Source organism: Cydia amplana, chromosome 2, assembly GCF_948474715.1.
Source record: "Cydia amplana chromosome 2, ilCydAmpl1.1, whole genome shotgun sequence".
Taxonomy (NCBI): domain Eukaryota; kingdom Metazoa; phylum Arthropoda; class Insecta; order Lepidoptera; family Tortricidae; genus Cydia; species Cydia amplana.
The window spans coordinates 22,472,914-22,492,358 of NC_086070.1; the positions used below are offsets into that span (position 1 = coordinate 22,472,914).

A 19,445-nucleotide genomic window follows, 5' to 3' on the forward strand; every position below is an offset into this window, starting at 1 on the left:
TTGACTCTTGAGTGAACGTAGGCACGAGTGGGCATTTTTGTCGTTATGTAGACTGGTCAGGCAGGTTTACCAACTTGATTTGGAGGCGGGAGCAGTTGGCTCCGCCGCTGGGACTGGCTTTCTTCTTCTTGATCGGACCGTGCTAGAGATCGGACGTTAGCCAAGTTCGTGCCTAATTCGCTATGTTCCTGAAGGATTATTCTGAAAGCTTATAGATTCTCACGTTCTTTGACCGTTTAGCTAAGTGTTTTACTCCAAGTGTTATTTTGATTTCTTATGTGCCATTAGAAGCTTACTTTTGTAAAATAAAGATTTTTAACGATTTCATGTGATCTTTTTATTTTAAATCAAATCATTTTGGAACCAGATATTGATTGGTCGTTTTGATTATTTAGTACTGAAATATAGTAGGCCATGCGTTGGTAGCATACCTACTATTTTGGCTGTGAAGCAATACATCGAGGTACCATGCCCACCACCCGCTATCAATAGCCCCACACAGTTTAGCCCTCTCCCTCTTCGACATACATATATATATATATATATATATATTTCGGGGATCTCGGAAACGGCTAACGATTTCGATGAAATTTGCTATATGGGGGTTTTTGGGGGCGAAAAATCGATCTAGCTAGGTCTTATCTCTGGGAAAACGCGCATTTTCGAGTTTTTTTATGTTTTCCGAGCGAAGCTCGGTCACCCAGATATTTCTTTATTAATACATTGAATATACATTGGATATAAATAATACATTGGATCTTCTCCACTATGGAATATAGTTCAAGGCTTAAAATAGATAATAGTGATAGGTAATTGAGTACGTAATATTGAAAATCAACACGATGATTATTAGAGCATTTTCTAAAAAGTTTCAGTAATAAACGGCGGGTTGCTGGGCAGCCGATGCGAAGCGCTTCACACGCGACTTAGGACGTCGACTCAGACAGAAAGGGGAAGGCCCCCGCTCCGAGTCGTTCCTCGTGCAAAGGCTGCCCGTGGTGATCCAGCGTGGCAATGCTGCGAGCATCATGGGCACCTTTGCGCCAGGAACGACTTGAAGCGTTGTCTTTTTTTAATTTATAATTTTAATTTGTAATTTTAGATATTAATAAAAATAAAGTTTAAAATTTGGTAAAAAACTATCTAACTTTTTTAGTATAGGTATATTAAGTACTGATATATTATATTGTATGGATTATTAAAACGTCTATTAAATAATTTCAATTGAAATAGATACAACTTCGTTTGTGAGCGCTCTCATCCCGTGACCCCTTAGAGGGAAACTGCCCTAATGAAACATATTAATCAAGGTCCGCTGACTGCGGCCGTACATTTCATAAGCATAATGCATATCGATATACTGCAACATCGTTTGATGTCACCCACTCGACACGGAGCATAATTATGCATATGGCGTCAGACAGGCGGCGGCCAGCGATTAGCGATAATCGTTTTTTTTATCGCTGGTGAGTTTTTTTAATGTATGTGAATGGTCAGTGTTAAATATTAATTTTACTATACCAACTTAGATACATCACTTTTAGTCACATGGGGTCTAGATATACACGTAAGTTTCTTGCGTGAAAGTTATGATGTATCATCTAGCTAGAACGTATCCATATGTTCAAATAAATCAAATTCGTTTATCTTTATCCTATTTAACCTTTTGGACGCAAATGACCGATATATCTGCACCGTAGGTTCAACGCCAAAGACCGATTAATCGGTCACAGTCCACAGAGCAACATCGACCTACGTGCATAATACGTACATAAAGTTCAACTTCAGTTTTGACACTTCAATGATGTGGCGTCTGAGTGACAGCTTTTGTGTTTGACACGGCGTGGAAAAGGTTAAAGTTCTATTTTTACAATGTTTTTTTTGTCGTGGTTTATACCTACCGAAATAACACTAACATACAAAACCTTGGAGGATACAACTAAACGGAGTAGCCATTAACAGGCTTTCCCCTCTGTCGAAAATAGGCGGCCAACGGTCATACACAATGTATGGACTGACGTTTATCTGACATGGCTATTTTTACGTTACGCATACATTTGACGTTCCCCTCCCCCGCAAAAATCGGCAGACTGTTTTGTATAGAAAATTACAGACATGGCGTCTCCGTTTGATTATATCCTCTAAGTACAAAACAGGTGCTTAAAATAATGTTTATTCAACGTGTTCAAGCACTATTAAAGCCAAAATAAATTAAATTGTTTTACAACCGAAATAATATAGGATAGCTAGGGTAAAAAATAACAAATAATTGTAAACAATTAACAAAAATACATTATGACCTTTTTTTCATTCATGATCATGATTTCATGATATTCAACCCAACTAATGGCTCCTCTACACGATGGGCCAGCGCCGGCCACTCCAAGGGACGCAGCCATACGGCAGAATGAGATAGCAATATCACTTGCTCCCTCTAACGTATAAATGCGTCCCTTGGAGTGGCCGGCGCTGGCCCATCGTGTAGAGGAGCCATAACACAAACCAAACACCAGCCACCATCCTTCCAAACACCAGCCACCATCCTTCCAAACACCAATCACTTCAGTTACTACAGTCATATTGGCATTGCTCGCTAGGTTTTGATGTTATGTGTTAGGTATGCATAATGACTGGCAGGCTCACATCGCATGAAAAAATCTAGGACATGATTGGCAATAAAATCCCCCAGGACCTGTTTACTATGTTGCGCAAATGCATATTGCACGATATAATTAGCTCACTCTTATCAAAGTTCTTTTATACATATTCAGTCAATCACAAGACTCAAAACTTCGCATTGCACAATCAGACTTCATACTAATCAGAATCACTTTACTATAATTTTGAGATCCTTCATCACATTAGTTCACCACACCATCATCTTTTCCATTTGAACGCTTATTACCACAGCAGCAAAGTACCTTTCGCTGCAGCACGTTGATCTTCCTGTCCTTGATCTCGGAGTGGTCTCGTAATTCTGCCAACTCGTGCGCAGCGGACAAAGCTGCCGCGGTCTTCTTTTCCACCAGGCGGCTCTTCTCGTCTAGGCGCGCCTTTAGCTCCTCTACCTGAGAACACATTAGTGGTTAGCTAAACATTAGAGATGAAAGAAGTATCACTATCAGGGAGATCTCACACTAGCGGCTCATGAGCGAGGTGCACCTGTGCAGCGCTGACTAGACGCAGACGCTCAAAAGACGCTCTTAAAGATCCCCATGCCAAAGGTAAGGCACTAAATATGAACGCATTGAATCTATCCTTTCAATAATAAAACACTTATTCGTAGTACTTCATTTGAAACTAGCAGTTTTGAAAGGATGTTTGTATTTTGCCATACTTTCGGCCTAGGTTGTTTTTAGAGGACAGGACGGAACGCGTGGTGATCTGACGCTATGGGAACCCTTGTGTCTGTATGCAAGGGTGAGTACCTATAGCTTACGTGGCGCCTGACTATTAATATGGAGAGTAATTTTGATTGATCTAAATCCATAGTCATCAAGGAACATTCACGTTCCTTATTAATTTTTTATCAAAAAGCCTAGGCAAAGCAAATGACATCAGACTACGATAATTCTTCTAATCATGTTAGGAAATTTGATCTTTTTTGTCGATCGGTCACCCATGTGGCAGATAAGTGCACAAGTGGATGGACGGATTGCACAAGGAATTTTCAAGGCTATATGACCGATATCACATGAGTTCATTATGTTTACAATGTTCATGTAAACTTTACATGGACTACAAAGTCCGTCCAATATAGTTTTAAATACAACAAACATCAAGCCTTGGCTATATTACATTTCTCCAAATTTTCAACGCCTCGCCACTATTCTGTAAGGCGTGACCTAACCTAACTTGACCTAAACTTTATAAAATTAAATTCTTGTAGGGACTTCATTACTTAAAACTACAAAACTAATACTATTTGAGCGAAATACTTCATTCATGCAAATATATGACCTCTCCTTTGCGACAGATTATTACTTTAAAGTTTCAAAATATTTAATGTTCTTAATCTTATCTATTGACACTGCAACACGTAAGTTGCTTAGGAACAATTTGCGGTGCGGGTCAACTTTTGCCTTTTACCACATTACAACTTGGAAGAAGCTTTAGAGGAAAAAGCTTGGAAAAAGAGTTTCAGACCCGTTTGAATTAAAGTTTCTCGCTCATGTCTTACGACTTGGCCTCGGCACATTTTTTGGTAAACATTTGCAGTGCTTACTAACTAGGAGAAGAACTAGAAAAGCTGACTGTAAACTCGTTTCGACACGCTAAAGGTAACTTTTTCGCTTCATATTGTTAAAAGCAGAAATGTTATAATAAAGTGTGGTAATAAATAAATAAATAAATAAATAAATAAATATTAGGGGACATCTTACACAGATCAACCTAGCCCCAACCCAAACTAAGCAAAGCTTGTACTATGGGTGCTAGGCGGCGATATACATACTTATATAGATAAATACATACTTATATACATAGAAAACATCCATGACTCGGGAACAAATATTTGTGTTCATCACACAAATAAATGCCCTTACCGGGATTCGAACCCGGGACCATCGGCTTCACAGGCAGGGTCACTACCCACTAGGCCAGACCGGTCGTCGACGTAATATTTATTTCTAAGCGTAGATTGATGATGTTAGTTGTGTTAACCCTTCTTAATTGAATCAATTTTGAATAGCTGTTGTGTCGTGTCTCCAATCCAAAAGTAAAGTGGTAGTAGTGCAGGCCTCGCCGTAAGCTAAAGTTCAACATTCTCACGTCAGTCTGCAACATGCTGTAGTGCTCCTCCTTGGCGCACAGCGACTCCTTGAGCACGGCGATGTGGCGCTGGTAGTCCTGGTGCTGCTCCTCCAGCGCCTTCATCTTCGCCGCCATCGCCAGGATCTCCTGGTCCCGCCGCTGGATCTCCAGCCGGAACTCATCCAACTAGTTGATCATCCACCCCAAATTCGTCATAGAATCCGTCAACAACATTAGTACAAACGACAAAGAATAAAAAGTTCTATCTACTGAGGCAAAAGTGATGGCAGAAATGATACTGATGTTTAATCTACTAATACTGATTCAGAAACGGTTAGTGATGTTAGATCGATGGTAAGCGGCGCAAGCTTCACGCGCGCGTGGAAGACTCGGATTAATATTAAGTACCTCATACGCTCGTATCGACATGCATTACACTTTAACTCTAAGACTGTAAATTTAAAATCGCACCGGTCACTCGATTAGGAAGTGGGACGGCTGGAAAACTTTCTATTCTAAAGTACAAATGGAATCGCATGACGGTAGAAAGCTTTCCAAGGTCCGCAGGCTCAGGCCTGGAGGTAGATGCTCGGGCGTCTACGTTGTGATACATTTATCTACCGTGAGACACGATGACATGATCTACATGAGATGTCGGGTCGTGAGAGGTTCTATGCTATGAGAGGTGGCTGGGACCAAGCGACGATGAGGCTCCAACACCGAAAGCACAACATGATCAAATGATAATCTCAGGGATCGCACAGAACATTTACTCGAAGGTCTCATTCGATGCATTCGACCACAACAGTCTTTATTATTAATAACAGTCTTTCACTAAATTGCCAAATTTGGTGTCAACGTAATCGATCTCACATTTCGCCTAACCATATATTACGTACATCTATAATATCAATATCGCATCTAAGGCCCTACTCTTAACAAAAATAATTTTAATCGATTAGATTTTATTCAAGAATATAATTCGTCTTATTTTAATAAAAATATCTTTAACAACGAACAAGTCTTTACATAAAAATATAACGGTTCAACACAGTCGTCGGCGGCGACTCGGCTAAGTTCGTTAAAGCGAGAAATTGACACGTTTCGATCGCAGTCACAGCGTAGTGGCGCTATAGTAGGGCGAACGGCGCGCGAACGCCGTCGCCGAGGAGACGGCGCTGCCGAGGCGCGCGCCCAGGCTGCCCAGCGCCGGCGTCGGCGCCAGGCGCAGGCGCGACGCCGGCACGGGCGCGGGCGGCGCGCTCGTGCGCCCGTCCTTCATCACGCGCACGTCGTTCAGCAGAAAACTTACTTGGCGCTTGAACGGAGGCTCGACTTTATCGTACAGCGAGGCGTGCGAGGGCGCGAGCGAGGGCGGCGGCGGCGAGCCGAGCGCGGCCAGCTCGCTCTCGAGCAGCGCGACCTGCCGCTCGAGCGTGGCGATGCGCGCCTCTTTGGTCTCGAGCACGGCGGTGAGCGTGGCGCCGGCGCTGCCGCCGGGCAGCCCGGCCGCCGCCAGCGCGCGCTCCAGCTGCACCTGCAGCGCCCGCAGCGTGTCCGCCGTCGCCTTGAGCTCCTGCCGGCAGCCGTAGACGGTCAGCCGCCGCCGCCGCGCTGCAAGGCTCCGCGGCCCGGTGGGGCTGCGCCGACACGCCCGCGCGATCCTCGACGCAGCCCCAACGGTAGGCGGCTCGGACACATTTTATCGCTTCTAATAATGATTGCTCAAACTGAATGCCCAATCAAAATTACACGAGACGGTCTTCTAAGGTTCATGTGGCGGGAACAATGAGCTGCTAAACATGCAATGTCGTGGTTCAGTTGTGTTCGTGTCGCTTTCTTTTGTGTTATGGCCGAATTCATAGGTAATTTTTCTGATTTTGAAAACTGTTTTTGTATCGTCGAGGTGTCTGGACGGGGTCGTGTGCACAGGGACAAGCTGGACAGTGTCACAGAAAGGCTTTGAAACGTGGAGAGTGAAGAGAAAGCAAAGATTGAATGAAGCCACGGATTGGACGAACTGAAAGGCGTCGCGACACATTGGCGAGTCAAAATGAATGAAATGAAACTATCAAGAGCAATTCTAACAGAAACTGTGACGTTGATAAAGGTATCACAAAATAAAACGCCCATGTGATTCAAAATACTAACGTACACAAATAAGAAAGCAGAGTGACGTGCATAATAAACTTGGTAACTGACATACGGTATAGATTCTTAAAGTTAAAGAGCAAGCTTCCCAAGGTACTGAATAATATGGAAGAGGAACGATTTAAGGATCTGTATTCACGGCATCCATCCAATGATTGAAAAAGACTGTGATTTAAAATTGTGATTTATTACTTATCATTATTTTGTTTTCTTTTTCGATCTTTGGAGCACGCATCCTTACCGCTCGGCCAGGACTTATAGCGAGAAGGCGGCAGCAACAGCGGTTACGCCTTAATTTCCTATCGACGCTGTTATAAACCTTTACGCGCTATAGAAATGTTGCTATATTGTCATACTATGGGGTATTTATCGTATATGGGAAAACGACTATTTTTACTTATCAACCCATGCGTCCCTCGTTAAAGCATCGTCACTGACGCCATCTTGCGTAGTCCATGCCGAGCGGTACTCCTAGCATGAGATTTCCCGGACATTGGCATTGGAAAGCTTACGAAGGCATGCTACATTCAGAAGCCTCTGATAATTACCTGCTTCTGTGCCATGGCCTGCATCTGTTGGAACATCTGCCGCTCTTCCTCTTTACCTGAAAGTTGGAAGCGGGTTATATTCAGCTCTGGAAAGCAGACTAGGGCGAAAAGCAAGAAACGATATAGATAACTGCGTTATTTTAAGTCATTTGGCTGCCTAATTAATTACTTAGTACTTTACATCAAAATGTAAGTGAAAGCTAAATAGGTAGGTAAGGTCAGGGTGGCCAAATCCGTAAGAGGGCCAAATCCGTCCAACAACATTTGTGGCTATTCTAACAACAGTATGCACTTGCTGACTCGATCGATAAAGCAGAGAGCATATTTAATACCAGTAGTCAAAAACAGATAGCGCTTAGTCGCCAGTAAATGAAAAAAAAAACGCTATTAAAAGTTCAGGTGCGCTCCGAACTCGATATCGAGCTGAGTATGCTGCTCTGTTTTGTGAAGTTGGGATGAGACGTTGTAAGTTAGGTCTTAATGAGTATGTTTATTATATTGTTCGATATGCATATTTATCGGTATCTTTATCCATTTTACGTTATAATCAATTGGTGAGAAACTATGGGTGGTTAAAATTTGTGTTTACAAAATTAGCGAGTGGACAAATCCGTCAATTACGAAAAGGGAAAAATCGTCATGTGCCGGAATTTCCCTATTTCATATATTGCCAACCTTTTTTGATTTGACTCACTTAAGTGTAACTCATATTCATGAGAGGTGATGCGATATTCTTACTGAATTGTAAAATTTATCATATAAATTCGTCGTAGCTTTCGTAGATCAACCTATGCTGTATTATTTAAAATTAAAAAGTAGATATTATTTTTAAACTTTTTAAAAATGTTCATTATCCCTGAATTTTAAAATAGGACGGAATTGCCCCAAAAAAATATATTTGGCAATAAAATCTAAAATGAACTTTAAATTGAGTTCGCTAAGGTTTAGTTTCGATTAAGAGTATAAATAAATAATAATAATAAATAAATATTATAGGACATTATTACACAAATTGACTAAGCCCCACGGTAAGCTCAAGAAAGCTTGTGTTGTGAGTACTCAGACAACGATATATATAATATACAAATACTTAAATACATAGAAAACAACCATGACTCAGGAACAAATATCTGTGCTCATCACACAAATAAATGCCCTTACTGGGATTCGAACCCAGGACCGCGGCTTCACAGGCAGGGTCACTACCCACTAGGCCAGACCGGTCGTCAGTATAGTGACGTATATGTTTGTAATACGTCACGATCCAAGAAAAATCGTTGGTTGACGGAAATGCCCCAAACCCTAGGGAAAATCCGTCAACTGACATGTCTTAAAAAAAATCATATTTAAATAACCAGCAGTACTAGCAATTTAATATGAGTACCTTTATATAGCTAAATAAATGCTTAATCTATTACAGTCATCAGGTTTATTAAAAATTAAATATCATCGTAGTTATGACCAGCCAAAGTGAACTTATAAAAAAGTATGACGGAAATGCCCTCATTGACCTTACAATAATACACTATGCTTGTGCTTAAGAATAGTTACAGACTTTACTTGGCCCTCAATCTCACTAAAACCCACTTCCTCCACTTCCATGTGGGAGGCCGGACACCGAGGCCATTAAGGGTCCAGGCTGGTGGTGTAGTCGTGGAGCAAGTGGCAGTCACCACTTTCTTGGGTTTCGCGATTGACTAAAAACTAACATGGGCCAGTCATATTGACATGTTGTGCGGTAAGTTAGGTGGAGCATGCTTTGCACTGAGCCGGCTCGCGCGTGTCGTACCACGGCATGTCGTGAGAGCCAGCTACTTCGCGACGGTTCATTCGCTGCTGCAGTACGGTGCGGAATTATGGGGGCGCGAGGCGGACTGGCAGCGAGCATTTAGGCTACAAAAAAGAGCAGTGCGTTCGGTAACGCAGGTGGCCCCAGATACCTCGGCGAAGCCTTACTTTAAAGACTTAGGTATTCTAACTTTACCCTCAATACTAATATACCAGATAGCAATCTACGTACACATGAACCAATCTGGATATAAAACACGCGCGGACTCCGGTCGCCCTTTACGGAACCCAAGCAGACTGCTTCCGGTACAAAGAAGACTCGCACGGTCGAACAAGGTAACACACATAATGGGTCCAACTATTTACAATAGGCTACCTGAGACAGTCACCTCAATTCCTTCATTAATTAGTTTTAAGTCAAGACTAAAAAGTTGGCTTCTTGAGCACACGTTTTATAGTTACGACGAATTTATAAATGTTTAGTTAATTATTTTATTTTATTAACCCATTTACAGTTAATAAATAAATTGTATCATGATTTGTCCTGTTATATTGGAAATATAATAAATAATATGACTATGACTATGACTATGACTACTACAGTATTGAAAGACACATCTACTAGAGCTTTGTTTGCGATTCCGTATGTAATATTTGCATACCATAATATTCACCCCCGCCTCCTTAGCATTATTGGAACAAGTCCAACGATTTTTTAACCTTCCATGCCAACAATTACATTATATTACTTATTTTGTTTTCTGGGGGTTGTTCATTCGGGGAATCTTGACTATTGGTTGGGGCTGTGTATAAAATGACTAGTTACATACTAGTGTGTGTAAATGCTACATCAAGCAAGTGTGTGATCTGTGTATTATGTGCGTGGACCAATCCAGTGACATCAAAGAAAAACTGCTGGGGAACAGGCTCGCCAAACAATGAGCTAGGGAACTATTGTGGTCGTTTCTCTACAGGTGTACGAAGGTACGGGTACGCGTACAATGTCAGGTTGGCCGTGTAGAAGATTTAAATACTAAGCAATTTATCTATTCGATTTTATTGTGAATTTGTTAAACAAAGTTTACAATGATGTGATATTTAGAAACGAAAATGCATGTGAATTAAATTAGCTTGCACTTTAAGGAAGAAATGTGTAAATTATCTTATCTTGATCATGGTGTGGTGCAGGGATGTTGCGAACATCCGCATCCGCATCCGCAACCGCGGAACTTCCGCATTATTTTCAACATCCGCATCCGCATAAAATCGATGCGGAGCTTATGCGGATGCGGATATCGAACAAGTCGGTACAGGAACGTCTTAGCGGCGGCGTAAGTGCTAGGTAATTTCGTCATTACCTATAACGAAATCGTCTAGATCCAGAAAAGTCGGCGAAGTTATTGTTTATTAAATATAACGCACCTATATTCTTGCTCAAATACTGAGTTTCGTTTTTTTTTATAAAAAAATACTAAAAATGTAATATTTGACGTTTTCTAAGTACCTAATCTTGACATCCGCATCCGCATCCGCATCCGCGGATGTGAGCCTTCAAATATCCGCATCCGCATCCGCATCCGCGGATGTCAAAAAATCTGCATCCGCAACATCCCTGGTGTGGTGTCCCTCAAAATAATTATTTCACCCGTGTATGGTGCTTAGGTTACTAGGACCTTCCTTTTAAATTCATGATACATTTATGTATAAACCCAAAAATTAAGTAATAGCATCTACACATAAATATCTAAGGCCCATAAATGTTTACAAATAAATACCTACTATTTCAGGACTTCGTGCGTTTTTGTAAGGGTTTAATTCTAAAGTCCAAATTTTCACGGGAGTTCTAAAATTATGCGACGCCATTAAGGCACGTGCAACACTCAAGCACAGACTGACAGATTAAAAACTTCATACAACAGTCCGAGATTCCCTCACTATTATGCACGTGGCATTTGCATGGCAACCCTGCCACGTATTAGAGTAATTTTATTTAGAGTTGTACACGACACTTTTTTGCTCAAATATGTTTTTTATTTTATTTTACTAATCAGAATCACGGGCTCTTTCAATCCTATTATGAGAAAAAAATGTGGCAAAATTTTCATACCTACATTTTTCGGTCTATCCATTCCGTTACCAACCTACAAATGCTATCAAAGATGGCAACGGAATTGAAATAAAAATCATGATACAATTTTTTTCTCGTATTAAGGATCGAAAGACCTCGTGATTCTGAGTAGAAAAAACATAAAAATCCCATATCAGAAAAAAGTAAAGTGTAAATTTGACGAAATATAAAGTAAGCCGTGTCACCACCTCGGCCCGGGCCCGGCCGGGTGAGTCATCCTTTACCATCGCACGTACCGTAGTTGTTAGATTCTCAGGAGTTTTATGAAGCTATTTTTCTCTATTCAGTCCTGTGACACAAGGCTCTACAGCCCGTGCTATGTGCTACTCAGTACTCATTCTTTAGTAAACAAGGTCGTGTACCGTGTAAGAACGTACCCATCCCCTTGTTCTGCAGCATTTCTAGAAGCTTCTTGATGCTTTCGTCTCGCGCTTGCAACGTCTGCTTCTGCGTTTCGATCCTCAGCTCGAGTTCCTGTTGAAGAGTACATTTCAAATTATTGTCGTTTTCTTTTGCCTGCGTTTGAAAAAAAATGGACAAAAAAGAATTGGAATATGTAGTTCAGATGATCCACTAACCCTTTGAAGGCCACGCCAGTATGCGCGGCGAGTCATTCTGAACCTTGTCGGAATGCACGAAGGTTCATATTGGCTACGGTGCGCGTCATTTGAGGTCTTTGGCGGTCAATAGGATAAGTTATTTTTAAGTTAAATTTACAGATAAACGCCTCGATGGCTTCCAAACTAATGGAATTACATTTGTCTCAGATAATATCAGAGACATACAATCCAAAGCATATATTCGTCTCGCTCACCTTAATGGTAACCCTCAATATCACTATCTCCCTCTGCAGGTGCTCGTTCTCAGAAAACAGGGCTTCCAGCTGTTGCTAGAGTTCTGTTGGATGCGTAGCCGCAGTTGCTAAAACAGTAGTCGTCTCGCTCACCTTAATGGTATCCCTCAATATCGCTATCTCCCTCTGCTAGTGCTCGTTCTCAGCAAACAGGGCTTCCAGCTGTTGTTAGAGTTCTGATGGATGCGTAGTCGAAGTTGCTAAAACAGTAGTCGTCTCGCTCACCTTAATGGTATCCCTCAATATCGCTATCTCCCTCTGCAGGTGCTCGCTCTCAGCGAACAGCGCTTCCAGCTGTTGTTGTACTTCGGGCGCGGGCTGTTGCATGCGTAGCCAAAGCTATAAAACACTAGTTGTATCGCTCACCTTAATGGTATCCCTCAATATAGCTATCTCCCTCTGCAGGTGCTCGTTCTCAGCGAACAGCGCTTCCAGCTGTTGTTGTAGTTCGGGCGCGGGCTGTTGCATGCGTAGTCAAAGCTATAAAACACTAGTTGTCTCGCTCACCTTAATGGTATCCCTCAATATAGCTATCTCCCTCTGCAGGTGCTCGTTCTCAGCGAACAGCGCTTCCAGCTGTTGTTGTAGTTCGGGCGCGGGCTGACGCATGCGTAGTCAAAGCTATAAAACACTAGTTGTCTCGCTCACCTTAATGGTATCCCTCAATATAGCTATCTCCCTCTGCAGGTGCTCGTTCTCAGCGAACAGCGCTTCCAGCTGTTGTTGTAGTTCGGGCGCGGGCTGTTGCATGCGTAGTCAAAGCTATAAAACACTAGTTGTCTCGCTCACCTTAATGGTATCCCTCAATATAGCTATCTCCCTCTGCAGGTGCTCGTTCTCAGCGAACAGCGCTTCCAATTGTTGTTGTAGTTCGGGCGCGGGCTGACGCATGCGTAGTCGGAGTTCCTCCTCTAGTTGGCGGACTAGCATGGCTTGTTTCTGAAAGAAAAATCACAGTTCAGTATATGGAAATAAATAAAATAAAATTACGAGTTACACTAATTGCCGCAGCGAAAGTGTTAAATAAAATAACAATACGAGTAGAAGAAGCCCACAGATTACCAGTTTGCCGGACGATATCGGCCTGTCAGTTGTTCGGAACTGTCACCTTTTGCGTTTAACTGACAGGCTGATATCGTCTGGCGAACTGGTAATCTGTGTCCCCAGTGATTTGAATTTTCTGTCAAAACAACTAGTCGTATTTTACTAGGGTTCAAAATTGATTCCTAAGCGGCGCGGTGGGAAATACTAGAATATTGAATTATAGGTGGCCAAAACTAGATCTGGTGATGCTTTTCTGCAAATTGAATATAACTACCAATACCGATATAAACCGCTGAAACTATTTTAGTACGGTTTTTTAGTATTGTATATATTTCTCATAAATCCTTGTAGGTAATAACGCAAAACACTAAAATCAGAAAACAGTAATTCATAAATAAGGTCACGTGGGATAAGGGAAACTGTATGAGAAAAGTCCTTCTACGTAAATATTTTTAAGTTAATTTTATTCATGAATTATGTAGCTTTATTTTTAGTATTTTAAGTTAATTTAATTTTTAATATATTTCAGTATCCCTAACTGTTTATTTTCCCTACAAGTGTCCACCTTCCCCCATAGTTCCTCTTATCCCACCTGACCTTAACCATTTGAAAGGTGAAACGTACAGACACTACAGATATACAATACATACAATACACACTAAAATCTCTATTTTTGTAACCGTATCGTATACCAGTATTAAAAACTTATTTAAAAAACTTCGAACCTGGAAATGTCTTCCAATTCTGCATAAAATATAACACCGACTTTTTCTTTAGGAAACCTAATATTCTGAGACAACATCGATAGGGCAAAGATTGATGTCCACCATTAGCCAGAAGAGGCATTCGAACTTTCAAAAATATGAACTTGATTTGATATTGATGTTCACATTACTCTCAGTGCATCGAGAACATATCACACTATGTAGAACTATGAACAGAATTTTCACTGCTTAGCCTAGCAGAAACAATGTTAGACAAAGAAATAATACAAATCATGTTGTCTTAAAACATGGCACGGATGATGCGTTTTCTCTTTCTTGCTTACTACTCTTAGGCCCGCTTGCACTATCCCACTAACCCGGGGTTAAGCGACTAAACCATTAACCCAGTGTCAAATTGTACCGGTAACCATGGTAACTCCAGGTTAACCCCGGGTTAGTGGAATGGTGCAAGTGGCGCTTACTAGACTTTGCATTTAATGCGTGACTGCTCGGAGCAGTCATGGGCCGGGCGTGTAAACAATTGAAATAAAATACCACTAATAATATCAAATCAAGTTGCATTTTTGAATGTTCTAATGCCGCTGAAGGGATAGTGCCATTTGTATCGCATTAGGCCCGCGAAGCAATACACCTATTGGCAGAACAAAATATACTTTTCACCTCAGCAGCTCGAACAAGGGTACTTTGCTACTTTAAAACAGTGAGCAAAATCGCATTTTGCTCACTGAGTGAAACAAAATGAGCAAAATGCGATTTTGCTCACTCAGTGAGCAAAATGCAATTTTGCTCACTGTTTTTAAGTAGCAAAGTACCCTTGTTCGAGCTGCTGAGGTGAAAATTTAATTGTTGGTATATCTTAAGAAAACATGAGTGAATAGAGGTAAGTGATGAAGAAGGAATACATTTTTCGGGTTCTCTAATATGTTCTCACTGCTGAGGTGAAAAATGTTGTGTACTACACGAGATCAAAGTTATTTACATCTCGTGCGCTTTTGAGTCCCTTACTACGCTCAAGATTCTAAATTAGATTCACTCGCTACGCTCGTGAATCTATTATAGAATCTTTCGCTTGCACGGGACTCAAAATAAGCACTCGAAGAAATATCAAACTTTGATCTCTTGTTGTACAAATAACTATTTCACCTCAGCAGCTCGAACAAGGGTACTTTGATTCTTAAAAACAGTGAGCAAAATGCGATTTTGCTCACTGAGTGAGACAAAATGACATTCAAGTGACCTTTATAGTCAAATGTCATTTCAACATGCGGGGTCTAATAAAAGTTCGAAATACTTGGGTTCTATTATCTCTGTCCCTTTTACACTGTTAGCAAAAAGAAACAGACAAAAAAAAGTTAAAACGACATTCAACAGTATATTCACGGTTTATAATAGACCCCCGAAAAACTTCAGACCGCATCGTTCCAAACCACGTACGAGTATGAATTCTTAATAATTAATAAATAAAAATAAAGTTTAAGATTTAATAAAAACTGATAAATTACTATATTTTAGGTATTTTATTGTACAATTAAAATATCGAACTCAAAAAATACACAGATCATCACGCAAAATTAATTATTTTACTTTTAAGAATTACTACCATAGTTGACAAATAGTACGTATCCGCAATTCGGACCGTATCTTACAAAGATTTTTTTTTTTCAAAAATGTTGTCGATTGAAGTGTCAGTTAATGTTTGTTATTTCTATATTATTTTAATGGAATTTATTATTACGTTTTGTTTTTGTGTTCCATTGCGGTAATTAAACTTAATTGTTTGTATATCTTAAGAAAACATGAGTGCAGGTATTAAGTGATGAACAAGGATTACATTTTTCAAGTTGTCTAATAGGTATGTTCTCACTGCGCTGAGGTGAAAAATGTTGTGTACTACACGAGATCAAAGTTATTAACATCTCGTGCGCTTTTAAGTCCCTTACTACGCTCAAGATTCTAAATTAGATTCACTCGCTGCGCTCGTGAATCTATTATAGAATCTTTCGCTTGCACGGGACTCAAAATAAGCACTCGAAGAAATATCAAACTTTGATCACTTGTTGTACAAATAACTATTTAAATGTCCTCAATATTTGGATTTTTTGTTAGTGTATAGGAGTACTATAACCAGTATGCAAGCAGTAGGGCTTAAAAAAGTGTAGTGTGCTACATGGATAATATGTCATTTCACAAGATAATATAATTATGTTTTAAGATATTTGAGGTACCCTATGCATACTAAATTAGATACCTATTTAAAATGTACTCGCCTTAACAAATAGGCTTTTCCACGATCAACTTTATAAAAGAAAATAAATTTCATTATTTGCTCGCACATTTCTATTTTGCTCTGAAACCATCCAAACAACATTAAAAGATAATCGTCTAATCCGAAACCAAGTCTATTGTTCCAACCTGAGCCCAAAACCCATTGCTCCACCTTTTGTTCCAAGAATGCTTCAAAAACACAAAAAAGAGGGCATTACAAAAGATTGCTCAGTTCCATATTCCTATACCCCATTATTAGGACATATTTGCCACAATGATTTTCAACTCTAATCCGAAGTGATAGAGTTCAATTTTGCGTAATTTTTGACACATTTATGTCCGTTTAAGGGTAAAAGCCACCATAAGTTGAACCTTGGAAGACGTAATAACTATTGGTGATCAGAGTTCAGACTTAGAATGGAAAGGTAGTGTTTGGTAGTCGGAATAAGGGTGCAGAACTTTTAAAGGTGGAGGTGACTTGTATTGTACTTGGCGTTGACTGTTGGAAAAGGAAACTTTTCTAAAAGATTGTTTTGATTTGATTGGCGGGATTCTATTAAAGATCACTATTGTAGCAAACTATAAAAAAATATAAATCTTGCGTATTACTATGTACTTACTACTCTTTCCGCACAGACTCTACCTAAAGTAAATAAATTTTTCAAAACACTTCGCCAAGTACATACATAGGTATATGCGTTCAACGAGTCCATATAGATACATAAATATACATTTCTAACCGTTTAACGAAGCTGTTACCTTTGTTTTAAAGAAAAAGCACCACACACCAAGAATTCTTATTTGGAATCTTTTATTAGTTTCTCACTGGTTTCCATTTATAATTTTAAATTACTGGTAGATTTGATATTTTTCACTAATCAAAGCCATTTCATAGTCTATAGGGATACCAGCGGTCGGCAACCTTTTAGCAGCCAAGGGCCACATAGTAGTTAACGAAGATGACGCGGGCCACACTTTGTTAATATGTATTTATGACTTTATCAGACATTGTCGTTTGTCAATATTACATACAAAATAGCCAGGGAGGCTCGCGGGCCGCAAGTGACAGGTTCACGGGCCGCATGCGGCCGCGGGCCGTGGGTTGCAGACCGCTGCTCTATACCTTCGTACCTACGAAATTACCGTGCCTATAATAATTAATCACTATGTTAGTAAGTATGTAGTAACCACTGTCATCTCCTGATAGTCCTGGTTATAACAACCTCAAGAAGTTGACTGGCCCGTCAACAAGTACAGCTTGTACCTAATACATTGTTTTAGTTAGACGAAAGTAATGCGATCTCTTAGACAGGCGTTAAATGAGACCTTGAACTAAAAGAAAATAAATACCTTGCATTCTGACATCACCGGGATAGTACAGACGAGCGAAAAAGTGTTCAATAAAAACTTTTATTGGGTTTGCGCTGTTTCATCTGTACAAGAAAATAAATCGTAAAAAATGTACCTATAGTTCCTAATAGGTTCCTACACTAAATTCTGGGCTTAAGAGTCGCACAAGCCGCCGTCATACAATCAAAGTTACGCTCTCATTTTATTTTAAAATTAGATTCTGAAATATGTAACATGAAATTTGACATGAATATTCAAATAACATATATTATATCTATGTCCGGTACTATTTTTCGTTGCTAGAAATTTTACCTAATACAAAGAAATTAGAGCGGGTTTCATGTGGTTGACGCTTTCCTTCCATACCTTCCAAACACGAACGAAACAACAGTTGAGTTTGTGCGGAAAGTGAAGAGTCGTAGAATGTATAGGTATAGCCTGACCAGTAATATATGATAATTGTCAAGAGGGCGCTGTTATTCTCATGTATAGAGTGACAATTCAGTGTAGTATGAAAAAATTAGTTCCAGTGAAATTCCGCAACATGGCGCACCCTCAATAGATCCTGGTTCACCTATATATTGGTATACATTTCACGACTCTTCTCTTTCCGCACAGACTCTGTATGAGATGAAATAAGAATATTTCACGTTGCCCGATGGCTCAGTTTTGAGATAATAATATAGTTGGTCAAACCAATTTGTCAGTAAATAGGAACAAAAAAAAAATACTCATCCTTTTCTTTTGGGTGCTAGTACTAGTGTAAGACAAAGATAGTATGATTCTCTCTGTCTATGTTTGAAATGAGACAGTCCTTTGACACACTATATCATTTAAATTCTTTTTGGGTCAAACGTGTCATTTTTACGCAAAATGTGTTAATATTTACATGTCTAAAAATAGTCTAAAAGCGGCATGCAACAATGAATATGTGGTGGAATATATGGACTAGACGTATTCATTCCTTTTACACTTCACTCTCTTCTCATCTCTTTCTTCTTCATTACTTGTCTTTTATTTTTGTAATTTTAAATGACTTTTGTTCGCAACTGTACATTCACGCACGGCCACAATCTGCAGATGAGGTCATGCAAATAAACATCTCAATGCTGACCTTACTGTTTGACCTGTCGTGAACCTTATTCCAACTGAATAAGGTCTACAATAGTTTAAATGTGTTGTAGCTGGTACAAGTATGTGATATCAATTACGTTATCGCTTACAAGTGGTTGTTTAATGCCGATACGGTTTCATTGTAAAAGCGAAGTGGGCTGAGGCAAATATTATTTATTAGGTACTTATGAAAATTAAACGATTCTATTTTCTCACTATGCAGTTAAAAAGACGTATTTTTTTAAGAAAGGGATAAAAGCTGAATTGAAACTTGTAAAGCTTTATGTATAAAGGGCTTCGCTAGACCGGGCCCGGCCCGGGCCGAGTCATCCGACATGTCATTTTATGTGACGGTTGATCGGTGATCACGTGGTGCTTTCCATAGAAAACGAAGCGCTGGAAGCTCCGGCCCGGCCCTGGCCCGGTCTAGCGTGAGTCATCTTAAGGGGATTAATGTATTGCCTCTTTAATATTGTACTATTTAAGACAGAAACACTCAACCTTCTGAAAACCCCTTTAATTATACCTAACAATATGTTAAATAGTAACCGCTAACAATCCGCGACCCCATTGTTGGACTAATGCTATAATCCGTCATGTCACTCGCTTTGCTTATCGGGTACCCGGGCCGGGTAGTACAGTCAGCAGCACAAGTTGCTAAGCGGGCGAGGTGTTCAAAATTACCTTGACACGCTCTTATTCTCTTAACAATAAAGTCGTGTCAAGTT

At 40.1% G+C, this 19,445-nt stretch overlaps 1 protein-coding gene across 1 annotated transcript in view; it reads right to left on the reverse strand.

The window, feature by feature from the left end:
* The window catches only part of LOC134660218 (trichohyalin-like), an 86,791-nt gene that overhangs the window by 26,581 nt on the left and 40,765 nt on the right, over positions 1-19,445 (reverse strand). The window contains exons 2-7 of the mRNA XM_063515946.1: positions 13,010-13,159; positions 11,745-11,841; positions 7,452-7,507; positions 6,065-6,328; positions 4,771-4,938; positions 2,922-3,068 (exon numbers count right to left, since the gene is read on the reverse strand). Of these exons, the coding sequence (XP_063372016.1) occupies positions 2,922-3,068; positions 4,771-4,938; positions 6,065-6,328; positions 7,452-7,507; positions 11,745-11,841; positions 13,010-13,159 (882 nt within the window). The remainder of the gene's footprint in view (positions 1-2,921; positions 3,069-4,770; positions 4,939-6,064; positions 6,329-7,451; positions 7,508-11,744; positions 11,842-13,009; positions 13,160-19,445) is intronic.